General features: G+C 47.6%; 1 protein-coding gene across 1 annotated transcript in view; it reads right to left on the bottom strand.

The window, feature by feature from the left end:
* The window catches only part of NT5C3B (5'-nucleotidase, cytosolic IIIB), a 70,323-nt gene that overhangs the window by 29,140 nt on the left and 23,008 nt on the right, over nt 1-18,175 (bottom strand). Inside the window, exons 6-7 of the mRNA XM_086924157.1 lie at nt 17,723-17,812; nt 7,033-7,195 (exon numbers count right to left, since the gene is read on the bottom strand). Of these exons, the coding sequence (XP_086780283.1) occupies nt 7,033-7,195; nt 17,723-17,812 (253 nt within the window). The remainder of the gene's footprint in view (nt 1-7,032; nt 7,196-17,722; nt 17,813-18,175) is intronic.

Below are 18,175 nucleotides of genomic sequence, written 5' to 3'. Positions count from 1 at the left end.
GGATTCTGGGCATAGACGCAGGGGTCCTTACAGTTGTTACAATAGGCCTTGTTGGGATCAAAGTCCCAGCGGCGCAGGGGCGGCCGGGTGCAGAGGTAGGTAGGCCCAATGTTATCCAATGAGGGAAAGGGAGCCTTCGGTTGGTGGCTGCTGGCTAGCAGGCTACGCGGCTCTGGGAGCTGGGCCGCTGGTCACTTGCTCAGGGCAAGAGGGGAAGTAGGATAGGGCAAAGAGGTCACAACCAGCGGCACTTGGGCGGCTGGGTGTAGGGTGCTTTTGAGCCGTCGGGCACTCAATGTTATCCAATGAGGATCTTGAAAAAGGAACAAAGGCTGCAGGCTCGGCGACAGTGACTCTCAAGGGGTGACCAGCACTTCGAGTGGTAAGTTGGGATGATGGAGCACAGGTAGGTACCCCAAAGGGTGGCACAGGGGGCCGCGGGGCGCCGGGTGCAGGGGTGTCTTGGGGTGTCGGAAAAGCTTACCCTCGGCTGGTCGTGGTGGCCCCTGGTTCTGAATCCGCAGGCGTCGGGTACCCCAAAGGGTGGCACAGGGGGCCGCTGGGCGCCGGAAAAGCTTACCCTCGGCTGGTCGGGTTGGGGTGGCCCCTGGTTCTGAGTCCGCAGGCGTCGGCTGGTTCGTCGAGGAGGGTCTTTGGGCACTGGACTTCGGGTCCCAGTCGCCAGGGGGACGTCCTCGTGGTCTTAGTTCGGGTTGGCCCGGCCTGGGCTGGGCTGGAGTTTCCTGGTGGCACCAGGTGGGTTGTTGCAGCAGAGCCTCTGCTGATGGGAGTCTCAATCGTCGAGAGGGTCAAGGCAGGCAGGTCCTCTGGGTGTTCCAAGGTTGCAGTCCGCGGAGGTCGCCGGGTTTAGGCAGGAGCACGTTCCAGGATCAACAGGCCGGTAGGGCTGGGGCCAAGTCAGTTGTTGTTGTCCTGTTAGCAGCTGCACGATGGGTCTTCTTCTTCTTGATCTTCTTTCTTCTTTTTGATATCGGGATCTGAGGAAGGAAGGTTCAGGGAGCCCCTAAATACAAAATTTAGGGGTGTTCCAGGTAGGGCAAGGGCAGGGACCAATGGGTCCCTGTCCTGGGGTGAGTACACCCCCTAGCCTGCTCCTCTCCTGTGGGAGGGGGGCAGGAGCCTAGCTGGGATTGGGCAGGACTACCCATCTACTAGATGGCCGGAGCCCGGGGTCGTACTTCACCTCACCTCCTCCACCTGAGGGGTGGAGTTGGCACAGGTTGGCACCCCCCTTTGTAGTTTTTACCGCCAGTCTTCCCGCCAGAGTTGGGGTAGGACTGGTGGGGGGCTGGTTGCTGGGTACAGCAAATGGTCTGGAGAAGCTCTAGGAGGCGGTATACCTTTGAAGCTTCCCCCTGTCCATCCTGGGGGAGGAGACATAGTACCTCGCCCAGGATGTGCTTTGTTGCAGACCCAGGAGAGCGGGGGCTATCCACCCAGGGGTCCAGCAACGTCTGCCGTGTGGCAGCCTCTGCAGCCACTCAGCCCAGACGTGGATTGAAGGTTCGGATTTTTGGTAGGCATCTCTAAGATGCCCTCTCGTGCATTTTACATTAAATCTCACACTGGCATCCGTGCAGGTTTAATGTGCTGAGAAGTTTGGTACCAAACTTGTAGGTCTTCAGTGAAGCCATTATGGTGCTGTGGAGTTTGTGAATGACAACCTCGCAGCACCATATACTCTTAAATGGCAATACTGCACTTACAGTGCCCAGGAATGGCCTTGGGTACTGTAGGGGCACAGGGCTCATGCACCTGGGTCATCACCTCTAGCATAGGGCACCCAGCTGGAGGGGTGACTGAAGTAGGCCAGGGCAGTGGGTTCTGTGGGCATGGCACACAGGGATGTGGGCCATGTCGACTCTTGCTTTAGTTTTGTACCTAGGCACTCAGCTTGCAAAGTTAGGGTGTGGGAGCCAGGGTACAGGGCCCCTGAGGGTGGCACAATAAGTGCTGCGGCCCCCAGGGGTCTTCTCTGGTCACCATGCCCTGGGTACCATTTACTAGGGGCTGACAGGGGCCAGAGAGGCCAATTGAGTATTTTGTTTCAGCATAGCTTTTATTTGTAGGGAAGGAACACAGGCCCTGGGTACCTGATTGGCAGGGACCCAGGGCACACTCAGTCAAAGTACATCAGCAGTTCAGAAAAAAGTGGGGGCATACCAAGGCAAGAAAGATGGCACTTTCTCACACACATTGAAAAAATAGACCCTTTACCAGATTCTGCAGTTTGGTTAATCTATTCGGTCATAGGTTACTATTCTCACGGTTTAAATTTACACCCTGTATGAAACATTACCCTGTGGGCCGTTTTGAATCTCTTGGAGGTGCATTGTTACATGAACTGTGGTTTCTGTCTTTCACTTATCGATGTTTAAGAGATAACACTGAGGTTTACCTAACAGGGGAGGATTACGATTCCACTGTGGGACAGTCCCTGGTCTCTAAAAATATACAGTTGCACATAGCCTGTAACCTTTCAGCTTTGAATCTTGTGTGGGTTTTAAAAGGCAAATCAACTCCGGCCATAAATCCTACGTTCACACGGCTTACTAACGGTAGCTATCTTATTTCAAATAACCAAAAATGCTGCGGCTTGCAGGCTCGTATTCTTTACATTGTAACAGTTTCCCATCGCATAATTTGTTGCAATAATGTGCTCTTCCCACCTCCGCATGAGCCGCTGGATAGTCCAGTGTGGCCTTCAATTCCAACTTTAAAGACAGATTCAACAAGCTGAGCAGATTAAAGGCGCTTCTAACGCAACAAGAAGTTGCATTGACTTCCGCACGTGAAATCTTCATGCTCCAGGTGGCTAGTGTGGCGTCTGAAATTCAAACACTTTTAAACACAAACCTCCCACACCATTTTGAGGAATTGATTCATCGCATTTTTTATGCGTCGCATACACAAGGCCTGGCTCATTTTTTTAAACATGTGTGTTCTGGCCTCGTTACTTCGTTTCAGACTATATTTGGTGTGACACCTGCATTCATTCCACCTTTTCCAGCGTCTTTGGCGGTTTACCGTTACTATTGGCATTGACAGTGGGGGTCCTGCTTCTGTTGTGCCTGCTACGCAATGGCTGCTCCTCTTGTGGTACTGCGTAGGCCAGTCTGGCTGCAACTGCTTCGTGACCGGATGCATGAATGATTCGGTATACTACCTCTTGCGACGCTCAGTGTGTCCTATAGATTATGGTTTTGTTTTGCTTACTTTACTTGCGTGCAACCTGTCTTTTCGTGCCTCCGCTGTGACTTCATGTGGGCACTGGAGTTATGTCTCCCCAACACCTCATGTCCAGTCCCGGATTTCGACCGGCTAATAGTTGCTCATGAGCAAGAGTGTAATGGGATTGGCTTGATGGAGCGTGCTGCTGCACTTGGCATTTTGGCACAAGGGGATATCTGTGAGGCTTCACAGTATCTCCTACTACAGAGCTACATTGAATACCACACAAGTTATCCATCAATGTTAATGGAGGCACCTGACTATGAAGAACATTCATGCTGCTTCAACTTACTAAATTGGATGGCATCTCATTTTAACACCGACCAAAATGATGTCCTTCTGGAGGGTATTGCATTCTTTTGCACTTACACCTTGATGGTTTAATCAGGTACCTTTTGCCAGTAGACATCGGCTGGTTTTCCGGATGCCTTGCTTTCAACAATTTCTACTATCACTTCCTCCTCGCTTTCTCGCCTTTTGACTACTTCCAGGACTTGTTTTTTTTTTGTGTTGCACAAATTTTTGTTTTAGCTTTTTCCAAATGTAATGGACACGCCGATTTGATATCTGCTCAGACTTTTTGAACTTTGCTTTCTTGTATGATCTACATACTATGGCCATAGCAGGGGGGAGGGTGTAGTAAGGCTTATAGGTCCATTGTCGATAATTGCTAAATTAGCATGAGCTTTGCTGCCATGAACCTGCTTTTACGCACCTTTTACACATGAGAACTGTCTGCTTTGCAGGTTCTTTGCTGTGTTCTGAGGTTTAGTCTGCACATGATGTTCAAGGTTAAACAACAATGCCCCTTGCTATTCTGTTCTGACCTGCCCCTCGCACCTAGACATAAAAGGCTTCATACAGCTGCACCTCTGCAAATCTTATACTTTAATATTACAAACACAAGCTGTTTTCACACTCACAGAGAGACACCTTTCCAGAGAAGTCCCATGCTCCTATGTCTTCGTCCAGCCCCTATACCTCCCTTCTGCTCTTCACAGTCCTTTGTGCAGGCCCCTGCCCCTCAAACCAGCCATGTGAGGTCAGCTTGCTGCCCTGACCCGACCCCTCCTTCTTACCCACCATGGCTGTTGTGCTGTAACTAACTCTCCAACTTTCCATGCATGGTCCATGCATGGTCTTTTGTGCTGCCACTGCCCCTCCCACCTGTCCAGTGGCACCCCCTCTCACCTTCCTCTCACCTTCCGTCTGTTGTCTGTGTGTGTTCCATTATAGTCTCTCTGTTGCCCTCCATGATGTGTTGTGCTTCCCGTGCCCATCCCACCTGCCCAGCATGGTCAGCTTACTACTCCTGCCCCCTTGCCCTCAGTTTTCCATGTGGGGGCCCCTATCCCCTCCCGTCTGCCTTCCGTGATCTGTTGACATGCCTCTGCCACTTCCTTCCTGACCTTCATGTTCCTCTGTACTCTAATTGCACAGGCTGTCTGTCCGATATGGTCAGCTTGCTGCCCTTGCTTCTTTCCCCCTGCTCTGTTGTCCATGTGCATGGCCCTGCTCCCTTCCTATTGCTTTCCCTGGTCCACTGTGCTGCACTGCCCTCCCGCTTGCCATGTGTGGTGTATTGTGCTGCTGCAACCCCTGGTGCCTACCCTGTAAAATCAGTTTGGTCCTCCTGCCCTAGTCAGAGTCCATGTCCCTACCCTATTCCTCCTGCCCTCCGTGGCTCAATGTACCGTACATGCCAACATTTTGAACTTGGTACTAAGGAGATTTTGAAGAAAACGAAAATCAGGGGAATTGATTTTACCCATTGACTTACATTGAAAAAGAGAAGATTTTAGGTGGGCACGGCTAAAATAAAGCCCTTTTGGGCTTAGAAACATCAAGAGTCTGCTTCCTGAATCAGGTCTGTTGGCATGTATGGATGTACTGCCACTGCCTCTTCCTTCTGCCCTCAATGGTCTGTTGCATTTTCACAGTCACTCTTGCCTGTCCTGCATGGTTGGTTTGCTGCCGCTGCACCACTTCCCCTGCCCTCCATGGTACGTTGTCCTGTCACTGCCCTGCCCACCTGCCCAGCGTGGTCAACTTGATGCCTCTGCCCCCTCCACCCTGCCCGCAATTGTCTGAGTCTGTGCCCCTCACCTCTGCCTCCCCACAGTATTCTAATGAACAACTACATCGCTAACATTCTATATTTATTACAAAAGTGTGGCACTCCTGAAGTCATCTTGATGTCATCAAAACTGCAAAACCTAAAGTATTTCCTTTACAAATTATACAAATTAGGTGGTCTTTTTCCCACAGAAATTATGGTTAGTGTTCTAAAAAGCTAAAATGAGGACACATTTTCTGAGTTCTCAAATAGCGACAAAGCACTTTTCAAGTTTCGGCATCAGCCTAACATCCTGTGATTCTGGGCAAATCACTTAATCTTCCCAAGCCTAAACCCAAAATAAATGTGCCCTTGACTAATATAATTGAAGCTAATGTAAAGAACTCCATTCCGTTCGGGTTAAGTCCGCGTTGTATAAAACTAAAAAAAAAAAATTAAAAAAAAAAAAAATCAGCATTGTGCACACCTCTGCCATTTTCTCCGGTAGCCATCTTGGAATACTTTTCTGTAATGACGCTCCCTAATTTCCTCATTTACTGCAGTATCCCCAGTAGAAAATGCTTTGTTTTCCACTTCGATTCCATCAAGAAGGTGTTCAGATGTGCCACACTTTTGGCATAAATTTAAGAATGCAAGCGCTAGAGTTGTTCATTAGAACACTGTGGTAAAGCTGCTGATCACCAGGGAGTTGACTGGCAGGCTGCTGCTTGTGTTGAAAGGGCATGTTTCAGGCTGCATGTCAGAATGTTTTAATGAAATAGAAGAGGAAGATATTTGAGAACTCATTTAAAATGTGTTCTCATTTTACTTTCGACGGCACTAACCATAATTTCTATGACAAACTGAACCCCATGATTTTGTTCCTTTCTAAATAAACAGGGGAGAGATGTCATCAGTTATATCATCAATGATGTCATTTAACATCTCATTAGTGAAGTAATATGTGAGGTCATAACCAGTGCATGGCGGGGGCAGAAGTTAGACATAGCTCACTGAGCTATAACTGGCAAATTTCAGCGTTATTTGGCTTTTTTTTAAAACAATTTTTTCGGCAAATGGCACATATGGGGCAGAGCTCTGAAACTTCTGCATAATAAGCGTACATTATTAAGACTGACTTTTCACACAAGTAAATCAAAGAAGAATGGAGAGCGATATCGATAAAAGGAATCATGAAGAAACCCTAATCCAACAACCCCCGTTATTTGGCTTTTAAGTACTAGTTTTTAACTCATTTTAACACCCAACTAGATCATTACTCTAACTATTTTTTCCAGTAAATGAATATTATATATACACACATATATATATATATATACATATATACACACACACACACACACAAACGCAAACACACACACAGTAATATCCACATAAAACTGAAAGTTCATCACTGGCGTTCTGAAATGCAACAAATAAGAGTGGTAAATAATCCTCCTCAAGAGGCACAAAGATATTAAGTGTGTTCTTTTAATTGTGCACTGGTATATCTGTGGCTCTAAATATTTAGATGTGTCTTTGTGCGATGTGTACTTGTTTACGTCATGTGTACTTATATGTGCAAAATCTAGATTTGTCTCCGTTTGGCTTTATGTCTGGTAAGTTACACACAATGACGCTAAAGCATTTTCCAAGAATACAGCAAACCAGTACTGGACTTCATCAAACTAGAAACACTTCAAACCACCCCAATGCGCACTTACATTCTCATTGAAGTCCATGTAGTTAGAAACCACTTTAACATTGTCGTGGAAAACCCCGGCTTGCCGGATGACTTCCTCTAGGATGTCACCAATCCCAGCCGAGAAAATAAACAAGGGGATATTACTGCCATAGAGTCCATTGAAGAAAACATCATAACCTTCCCTGAGAATAGAAAATGAGCGACATATGTTGGAGATTAGCAGAGAATCAGATAACATGTACTTCTTTATCTTTATATGGTGACTTACATACAGCAAAACATTCAGCAGTTTGAAACACCTTCATTAGGAAATCATGAACAGACCAGGAACTGGGTGAGCAAAAGTCCTTCTCTGGATGCCTCAAACCCAGTGTGAAAAATCAAGCTTAGTTTATTAATAAAAAATATTCCGACATCAATTAAAAGCAACAAGTGCCAGCAACGAAAACCTCCTGGTGTCATAACCAAAAACCATGTAACGTTATAAAGAAAACCAATGGTGCAAATGTAAAAACAAATCCATAACATCAATGAAATCCAACCAATGGCTTTCATCAAAAATCAAGCAATGCCAAAACGTTAACAAACTCACAACAATGAATACCTAGCAAACAACATAATTAATGAAAGCCTATCAAAATTATCAACAAAACTCATCTTAAATCTGGTAATCCCAATCACTTTCATCAATATTGGGCACAAATAAAACACGTGAGGACATGGCAAAAAAACAGCATGCAGAATACTACCATATATATATATATATAAAAGATATATTAAAAAAAGATAAGACCTTTGGTACAGGTCAACTTAAAAGAACTTCAGTACACCCAGCCAATAAAAATTTATAAATGTCCACACTCGAGTTTAATTCCGACATTACTTACTGGCAGTCTTCATTACACAGAGTATTCCTCTTCCTCGATCAATTACACAACTCAAGGGGGAATCCTGTACCCCTGAGAAAGGCATTTCAGTTGATTTCCACACAAAACAAAATTAGAACTCCTCCCCATTACGAATTCAGAGCCTAATTGGAACATTCTTATAAAAAAACTCTTATAAAGCTTCATGTGCAAATACAAAAAGTGAAAATTCAGTTCATCATCAACTGACCTCTGGTACCTGGGCAGAAATGACGAGAGAGGGGAAGCAGAGAATCAGAACTGGGATAAGGAAAAGTGGGACTCAATGTAACAAGAAGCATTGAAAATGCAAAAGGTCTCGCCTTTGGTTGAGTTAAAGCCATTTGCTTTGCTAATGGTATTGTATAGCAAAGCGAATGGCTTTAACCTAATAAAAGGCGAGACCTGTTGCTTTTTCAAGGCTTGTTATTATGGGCACACACACGTTACGCAAACCAATGTGTCTAAAACTCAAAGTAGAGTAATGTAAGAGATTCCATTTTCAACAAGATAGCGAGACTCCTACAATGTCAACAGTGAAAGGAAACCAAACAACTAAGTGTGCACCAATTATTGAGCATGCTAAATGAAGTAAAATTTGTGTTTACGGAAAATGTTTGATCTTAAAACTCGATATTGATTGACCGAAAAATAAGTAAAGTCATACCATGCAATTTTAATATACATGCATTATTTGGACACTATACCAAATAGCTGATGTCCAGAACATTTTAATGTTCTAAACCACAGCATTCTTTTAGTGGTCTAATGGTGTGAATTATTTTTAACTCTGGTTTATTTCAATTTTTCTTTAAAACACAAATGTGTTTGGGAGAAGAATCAGTTGTTTTGTATTATAACAGTAAAATATCCATCACTTTGTGGGTTTGTAAGCAGCATAAAGTTTCATACATTGCATGTAAGCAATAAGCGCAAATATGTTTGCCCATTTAAAATTAAATAGATCATATGCCGATTTACCCAAAGCTAGTTTGGAGCCATCTAGGCTCTAAAAACAAACATGTGCCTTGGAGCACTCTGGCTCCTGAAATGATTATGCCCCCCAAAGAGAGCATGAACTGGCCCCCAAGCACTGTGGAGCGCACTGGCGCTCTTAAACATGAAATATGCCCTTCGGTTGGAGCTGACCCCTGCAAAAGTGGGCAGCTGGCGAATAATGCCCATCGTGGGTAGCAAAGGCCCATGGGGCCTTGGGACCCCCGCGGGGGCCCTCTAAACACATAGGGAACCGGTGGAGCGGCGGGCCCGCTGCCAGACGGGGCCGCTCTGAGTCTGCCTCTCCCCACCCAGACTTCCTTGTACCACTCACCGACTGGGGGAGGGCGAAGGCAGGACTCTGTTTCCGGGGCTCTTGAGAGGCGGCCATGACGCGGTGCTCTGTCTCCTCAGTGGCGAAAGGCAGGCTCTGGGGCGGCCTCGCTCAGCACGAAGCGGGGCTCTCTCCTTCATCACGGGAGCCCCACGCTGCTATAGGCGGCCTCGCCGCCACTTCTCCGCTTCACCCAGGCCCCTCCTGGGACCCGGGACTTGGATGTCGAGCCGGCAAAGCTGTACTGACATTCCTCTTCCGGCAGGGTGCAGGCCCGCCCCCCCAACCAGGCAGACAGCTTCCGGGTTGCACTAGGCAGCGGCCCGGCAGCATCTCTCTTCGCTCGGGGCTGCTGCGGTGAGACGCAGGGTGGGCACCCGCTGTGAATATAATAACGAAATACGGGCAAAGTTGCGGGGGTGGGCACCCGCGACCTCGGCCTGCTGGCATAAAAGGTTTATTATCTTCTTTATGGGGCCATCTGTTTCGCCCCATAAAGAAGATAAGAAACCTTTTACGCCAGCAGTAAGTCAGGGAAATCCGTCCAAGTGGGACGGACTACAAAGAGAAAAGTGTACGTCAGAGGACGCTCTTTTCCAATGGCTGGCCACCGTATACCTTGAACGGTGACACCAGCCAATGGAAAAGAGGGGCGGGGCTTAACCCCTGCTGGTAAAACATACTCTAAAACGTAAAATCTCGCCAGCGAGACTGCGCATGTGTGCAGCCTACGCTAGCTGAGACCTAAAAATTAGCAGAACCTAATAAGGGCCAGTCGGTTCCTCTTCAGTGTCCCTTTTCACAAATCAGGAGGTTAATGACATAAAATCATGAAAAACAAAACAAAAGAGAAGTGTGATGCATGCAGATTAAAGTGAATTTAATAACAGAAGCCAACCCGTAGAGCGAGGTCTACAATATTTTTTGTGCCAACCCCACGGGCAAAATGTTTTAAGTTGGATCCCCTCCAAAGATTTATGGTAAGGAAGTGAAAGTGGGACATGTCTGAATGGAGGGGGTTAAACTTGTTAAATTGTTTCAGTAGTACTTTTTATACAGCCCATAAACCACACTAACTGTAAGAGTTAAAAAAAGAAGCAAATGCACTGAATGAAAAAATAAATTGATAAAAAAAACACTGCTCTTCATAACCTATGCCCTGATGCAAGTGTATGTGGTGCACAAATGATAGTGAAGGTTCTGCAAAACACATATCCTTTAACTCTTTCACTCCTCTGCCAACTGGCCACTGCCTAATCCCAAAGCCGGATGCCTCTGGCTCTTTTAGGAAACATTTTTTTTTTTTTTAAAAAGCTCCCACATCTCACCTCAAATATAGCTTTCCTATGCCTTTGTTCCCTTCCATTATGTGATAGAAACAGGCAAGCCAAGCTCGAGTCAGATGCCTGGGTGTAGGTCAGCTTGAGATTCTCTTGGATCCTTGCGTCTAAAACGAGCTGAGCCTTAATGCGGCTGTAGTATGACACCCATGCATTAACCTCCCGCTCCAAGAATTTATGACAAAGCATGAACGTTTGATGTAAAACAAGAGAGGGAAAGAGATACCCATCTAGTGGCTGAATTGCACAATATGAAACTAGATTAGGCAAATGTATTTCACTTTCCATCCTTTTTCTTCAATATCACATATGAGAACACCTTGAAATACAAGAGTTCAGGATAAGCACTGTACAAAATCTTTTTGTGTGTGATTATAATAAATCATAACGTTGTTCCAAGTATAGGTCACTCAGAGGGTGCACATGACAAATGGATTGACTCTTGGTTCACTAATGGCATTGTTGTCAGGGCAGGGGGTAAGCATGGATGTGTCTAAATTATTGTTAAAAAATGATCAGATTTATTAATTGCCTCTCGCTGCAGTAAATAAAATCATGCACTAAGGTTAAATGCTTCTGCGTGAAATACACTTTTCTGAATTTTGAAAAGTCGTTATCACATTTTTACATGCTTGTAGCACGTCTTTAAATGTGTTCCTAAAGCTAGGTGGTGCAGAATGCCATCTGTGCTTCTTTTCATTTACATCAGTTAACGTGTAAATAAATGCTTGCCCATTTAAGGGCTCTCTGAATATTAGTCCTCAGTCACATATACAGCAGTCCAGTGCTACAGTTCAATCAATCAATACATTTGTGAGGCGCACTACTTACCCATGAGGGTCTCAAGGCACTGTGGGGAGGGGTGAGAGGGGGATGCTGCTACTGCTCGAATAGCCAGGTATTGAGGAGTCTTCTTAAAGTTAGTAGGTCCTGGGTCTGCCATAGGAGGATGGGGAGGGTGTTCCAGGTCTTCGCGGCGAAGTGGAAGAATGATCTGCCTCCGGGGGTAGCTCTTCGGATGCGGGGGAATGTGGCAAGGGAGGCAGAGTGGAGCTGGGTGTTTGGAAGCTGAGTTGTCTGTGGAGGTATGCTGGTCCGGTGTTGTGGAGTGCCTTGTGTGCGTGGGTGAGGAGCTTGAAGATGATACTCTTGTTGGCGGGGAGCCAGTGCAGGTCTCTCAGGTGGCATGTGATGTGCCAGCGGTGAGGGATGTCGAGGATCAGGCGAGGAGAGGTGTTTTGAATACACTGGAGTCGTTTCAGGAGTTTGGCAGAGACTTCTGCTTAGAGGGCATTCCGTAGTCTAGTCTGCTGCTGACGAGGGCCTGGGTGACCGTTCTTCTTGTTTCGGTGGGGATCCACCTGTAGATCTTGCGGAGCATACAGAGAGTGTTGAAGCAGGAGGACGAGACTGCGTTGACCTGCTTTGTCATGGAGAGCGTGCAGTTGAGGATGAATCCTAGGTTGCGTGTGTGGTCGGTGGGTGTTGGAGCTGTTCCCAGTGCGGTCGGCCACCAGTAGTCGTCCCAGGCCGAGGGGGTGGATCCGGGGATGAGGACTTCCGTCTTGTCCAAGTTTAGTTTCAGTTGGCTGTTCTTCATCCACTCAGCGACGACTTTCATTCCTTCGTGGAGGTTGGTTTTGGCGATGAGGGGGTCCTCGATGAGGGGAGGATTAACTGGGTGTCGTCGGCGATGATGTTGAGGTCATGCAGTCGGGCGACGTGGGCGAGCAGTGCCATGTAGATGTTGAACAATGTCGGGATGAGCCTTGGGGTATGCTGCAGATGATATCAATGGCTTCGGACCGGAAAGGGGGAGGCGGACGCTCACGGTTCTGCCGGAGAGGAAGGAGGTGGTCCAGTCCAGCGCCTTGCCTCGGATCCCGGCGGCGTGGAGGCGTGTGCATAGGGTGCGGTGGAAGACTGTGTCAAAGGCGGCTGACAGGTCCAGGAGGATGAGGGCCGCGGTCTCGCTGTTGTCCATCGGTAGCGGCGATGAGGGCGGTATCGGTGCGGTGGTTGCTGCGGAACCCGGACTGGAATGGGTCCAAGATGCTGTTCTCTTCGAGGTAGCGGGTCAGTTGTCTGTTGAAGGTCTTCTCGATGACCTTCGCTGGGAACGGGAGCTGGGAGATGGGTCGGACGTTCTTGAGGTCCTTCGGGTCAACCTTGGGTTTCTTGAGTAAGGCGTTGATCTCAGCGTGCTTCCAGCTTTATGGGAAGGTAGCGGTCTCGAAGGAGAGGTTGATGGCTTTCCGGAGATGGGGTGCAATGGTGGTGCTGACTTTGTTAAAGATGTGGTGTGGGCAAGGGTCTGATGAAGAGCCGTAGTGAATGGTGTTCATGATTTTGATGGTGTTGTCGTCGATGTTGGTCCAGGAGAGCAGGGGGTCGGTGCTGGTGATGGTTGTGCGATCGAAGCTCTCAGTGGCTGTCGGGGTGGTCAAGATGATCAAGGTGCCATGGATGTCTGTGATCTTGCGATGAAAGAAGGTGGCAAGGGAGTCACACAGGTCTTGCGAAGGTGGGATGTCATTGGGGTTGGAGAGTTCCTTAATGATGCTGAAGAGCTCTTTGCTGTTGTGTGCGTTGTGGTCAAGGCGGTTTTTGAAGGAGGTCCTTTTGGCAGATCTGATGAGCTGATGGTGTCTGTGGGTGGCGTTCTTGTGGACCCCGTAACTGTCCGGTGTCTGATCACGGTGCCATTTCTTTTCTAGTCTTTCGGCAGGCTTGCTTGGAGGACTGGAGGTCCATGGTGATCCAGTTGGCATTCTTGCTGGTGTGTCTGTAAGAGGGTTTCTCGATCGGGGCGACGGTGTTGGCACAATCTTTGATCCACTGCCTCAGGTTGCTGGCAGTGGTGTCTGGGTTGGTGGGATCTGCGTGTGGGCTCCGGGCGAGGATGGTGGTGGTGGTAACCTGGTCTTTGGTGACTTTGCTCCAGCAGCGGCGCGGGATCGGTTGGGTGCGGTGGTGCGTGGTGGGGTTCTGGAAGGTGAAGTGGATGCAGAGATGGTCAGTCCAATGGAGTTCGGTGGTGTGGCTGAAGGAGATGTGGGAGCTTGCGGAGAAGATGGGGTCAAGCATGTGGCCGGCAGTGTGGGTGGGTGGGTGTTGTGACGAGCTGTCTGAGTCCGAGGTTGGCAAGGTTTTCGATCAAGGTGGTGGAGTTGGTGTTGTTGTTGTTCCCGAGGTGGAATTTCAGGTCCCCGAGGAGGATGTAGTCTGTAGAGGCGAGGGCGTGTGTGCTGACGAAGTCGGCGATGGAGTCGCTGAACTGTGACCGCGGTCCGTGGGGGTCTGTAGATGAGGGTTCCTCTGAGGGTGGTGTTGGCATCGGTGTGGATCTGGAAGTGCAGGTGTTCGGCGGTGCCGAGGGTGTCGAGATTCTGAGAGTGCTCCCATGGACGATGGCAATTCCTCCTCCTGTTCCGTTGGTGCGGTCCCTGCGGGTGATCTTGTAGCCGTCAGATATGGCTATGGCAATGTCGGGTGCCGAGGAGGGATTCCTCCAGGGCTACGTCAGGAAGGCGATGTCTGGCGAGGTGGAGTCCAGTAGGTCCAAGAGTTCGACGCTGTGTTTGCGGGCGGAGCAGGTGTTGAGAAGAATGCCGCTGAGGTGGTGGAGTTCTTTCCCGGTGGGTGAATTGGATGCTGGTGAAGCTGCAGTTCCGGCAGGTGAAGGGTCCTTGGGTGCGCTTTGGGGCGGCCTGGAACCGGGTGTTCGATCATCCGGTGTCGAGTGCGAGGAGGGTGCCGGCATCGTAGCGGTGACTGACGTTGTGGCGTTCGCAGGGGCCAGGGGTTCTGGGGCTAGGCACTGTCCAGGCACGGATGAGCGCAGAAGGGCTTGCCTTTGGCGCGGCTTTGGCGTGCCAGCGGCACGGCAGCCATACAAGAGGAGGGAGGAGCAGCTGGGAGGCGGGAGCAGGGCGGCGAATGGGCACGGAGGGGGTGGGCTGCAGGGGAATCAGCTGTGGGGAAAACAGTGGGAATAGAGCGCAACGGAGCAACAGTGAAAAAAAAACTGTGAATAGGAGTAAAAAAAAAAATAGGGCAGCAGTTACTAGAAGAGAAAGGCAATAACAGGAGCAGATAATAAAACTCAGAAATAACGGGGGCACAACAATGACACCAACAGCAGCAGCGAACTTACAGCAACAGCGGGCTGGAACACGAACACACAGGTGGTGCTGCGTGGCGTGGGGAGCGGCCTACCCTCAGAATAGGGTCAAGGGTCGCTCTGCCTACCACGCAGCGGGTCCCAAATAAGGGGAGGTGGGAGGGAGGAGCAGTTGGGAGGGCGGAGTGGGCGGCGAATGGGCATTGAGGGGGCTGGGCCGCAGGGGAGTCAGCGGCGAGAAAACGGCAGAAACACGAGCGCAATGGGGCAACAGTGAAAAGAAAAAAAAACCTGCGAATAAGAGTAAAAAAAATAGGGCAGCAGTTAACAGAAGAAAAAGTCAATAACAGGAGCAGATAATAAATCAGAGAAATACAGTTAACAGAGGAGAAAGGGTAATGACAGGAGCAGGTAATAAAACAGAAAACTACCGGGGGCACACCAATGACACAGACAGCAGCAGCAGCGGGCTGGGACACGAACATACAGGTGGTGCTGTGTGGCGTGGGGAGCGGCCTACCCTGAGAACAGGGTCAAGGGTCACCAGAGAGCCGCATGTAAAAGTCAGGAGAGTCACATGCACCACCCACGCCGTACTTGGAGTATTACTGATGTACGCTTTGATCATCAGTTTGTCTACACAATCAACAACATTAAGTACATCAGAAAAATAAAGGAATCAGCCAATCTTCTCCTACTTTTTAATGGTCCAGCCAATCTTCTCCTACTTTTGATGGTCCAGTACAATATACATAACTGGAGGGGATTGCTTACTGTCATTATCACATGTGTATAGACGTGTAGAGAGATGCCCTTTACAGGAGGGATTTCTGCCAGGGCGGCTTAGGCATTGGCACAGACAACAGAGACGATTTCAGGCAAAAAGGAAGTCAGTACAGTCTTTTGGGGCTATCATACCACCGGAAATGCTGGGGACCCTGGTGAAAGGGGATGTGAAAAGTACACATTCAGGAGGACTATCAAAGATAGAAAGCCTCAAGAAGAAATTAAAGGAATGATCACTTGTAGAGTCTCCATCCTGACGGAGCAGTCCTGGCAAGTGTTCTGTCTCTTAATATAAATGATGAGATGAACAGACATCAATAGGACAAGAAATATGGCAGAGATGAATCTGAGGAAAAGCTCACTGAGGGTGTTTTTACATTAACTATGCAGAGAATTTAGGTAGGTTGGGAATGGTCTAATGTCCTTGTGATTCCCTATAGATAACTACGATGTCTAATTTTGTGATGTGTCCCACTGTACTGTATTGCAATTGTGTGAAGCTGTGTGGTCTCATGAGCATTGTTAATAAAATATTTATTTAAAAAACTATGCAGAGAATTGAGAAATGTGTGTTGCCTCAGCAATACACCCGAGTGTGCTGGTACTACCAGGCAATACTATCCGCGGACAAACAGTATTCATGGGGTCCCTGTGCAGGGACCAGAGTCCTATGCTACAGAATCAGCAAGTGCCGTCGCTCCACAGCCAGTGTTGTGGGTATAAACTGTGTACGAGTCTGTCTGCAGTACAATATCAGAGGATTCTCAGAGGGAGACTCTCAAACTAAAGTGAAAAATATTGCCTTGTACAACATAAGAGGGTTACAAACTCAATTTTGCTACTGAATGCTGTAAAAAAAAAAAAAAAGGTGACTGTTCATACTTCGTACATTTGACATATGCTTTGTTTGGCTTATAAACTGAGAATTCCCAAGGAAACTCCAGTAGTTTTTGTTTTTAATAGGAAAGTCCCTACTGTAGTGAGTACATCCGGGCGAGGCATGTACTTTTTATTAATGTACCTCTCAAAGGACCATGGTACGGAAACTGTGCCCACCACTACATTTCTTGAAAGTGATGCAGTCTAAGTCTTACTGGGAAGCCCAAAACGCCAACTTGGTCATGGGGGCAAAGTGATTTCAGCTCTCATGAAGAGACCCTGGAGGGCATAGAAACCACATTTGAAACCTCATAGGGCTTAAACAGATTCATGAAGAACGTGTATATTGCCTAGGAATAATTATTTATATTTAAATCTTGGGTATGAAATAGATCACCGATTTAGTCTCAAATATATGGTGGCAAGTACCAAAATGTAGTTTTTTATGTAGAGGAAAATGAACAGAACAGCAACAGAATTCAGCTCCTCGGTGTGCTGGAGAGACAAGAGCACTGTAGCTGCTGCCTGTAGCGGCATCCTGCAAGGATCGGGAACTCATGGACATGGGTGCAGGAGGTACAATTATTGGCCAATTAGTGAAAGCTAGTGACATGTCCCTGGAGATATGTTGTCAACATTTTAGTCCAAGGGATCACTGTCTTATCCACCTGCAGTGAGAAGGAGGGTGGGATATTGAAAGAATGAAGACCTATCATGGAGCTTCCACAAACCAACCCACAGGGCAGGCATTAATAGCGCAGAGACACACCACACAGACGCAGTTTGGCGTCAATGGATGTGTCCAGACCTGGAAGATGAATTTCCCTCCTTTCGGAATGCTTAATACAAATAACAAGTGTTACTATTACCAAACTCACAGAGTAATAATAATGAAAGGTTGAGTAGCCCCTGCATTGGTTCAAATACGCTGCCCACAGAGAGCCACAGCAGATTGATGAACCCAAAGAGGTATCTTGTCCTCTTTAAATCCATTCTCTGGGAAAAAAGAAAGTAAAGATAATCCTCCTTGACTTACGAACTGAACTGCTTTTGGATACGTTAGTTTGTCTCTTCGGTGACAAAGAAGCCTGCATATTGATGCAACTGGATCCATTTCTGAACATGGTCTACCACCAAGAATTAAAGCGCAAGTGAGAATGCATGTGGAAGGCGAGACATGGGGAAAGTAAAACAAAGTTATCAGAGTAGTACATGCAGAGTACACTGATGGTATAATAGAGTATGACCAAAATCAAAAAGTAGAGAGGGCAATACCCTATGGTGGTGTGAAGACCTGAAAAAAAGAATAGAAAGGAAAATTCTGTAACAAATGAAGTGTATCTTACCGGAGCATGGCGCCCGATTCTTTTACCACTGGGGCAATCAAATCCTTTTGAATCTTCTGCTCAACCAGGATGTCATGTGCCTTGGTCCACCTACGGAGCAAAAAAAAAAAACACACACACAATTTAGAGACGAGGACAAAAACAGAACTTAACCAACACTGAAAGTCGAGCACAATGTGGGAGTTTCTTACATAAAGATATTCAAGGCTACTTCATTACGATTTGTTAAGATAATGCTCTGTTTACTCTTCTGGGCAAAGACTGGTTTTAGGAATGCAAGTGTTGGGCATGGTTGTCACATTGCAACAGAGATAACCCAGAAGCTTCTGCTGTAGCCGGGTAGGTTTAGGGATTCTGGTCTTTATCAAACATGCTGCAAGTTAAACCAAGCGGCTACGGGGACAGATACACCTCTGAGACACCAACATTGTAAAACCATCTTACAGGGTCCCC

Source organism: Lissotriton vulgaris, chromosome 5, assembly GCF_964263255.1.
Source record: "Lissotriton vulgaris chromosome 5, aLisVul1.2, whole genome shotgun sequence".
Lineage (NCBI taxonomy): Eukaryota > Metazoa > Chordata > Amphibia > Caudata > Salamandridae > Lissotriton > Lissotriton vulgaris.
This window is presented reverse-complemented; position numbering and strand designations above follow the sequence as displayed.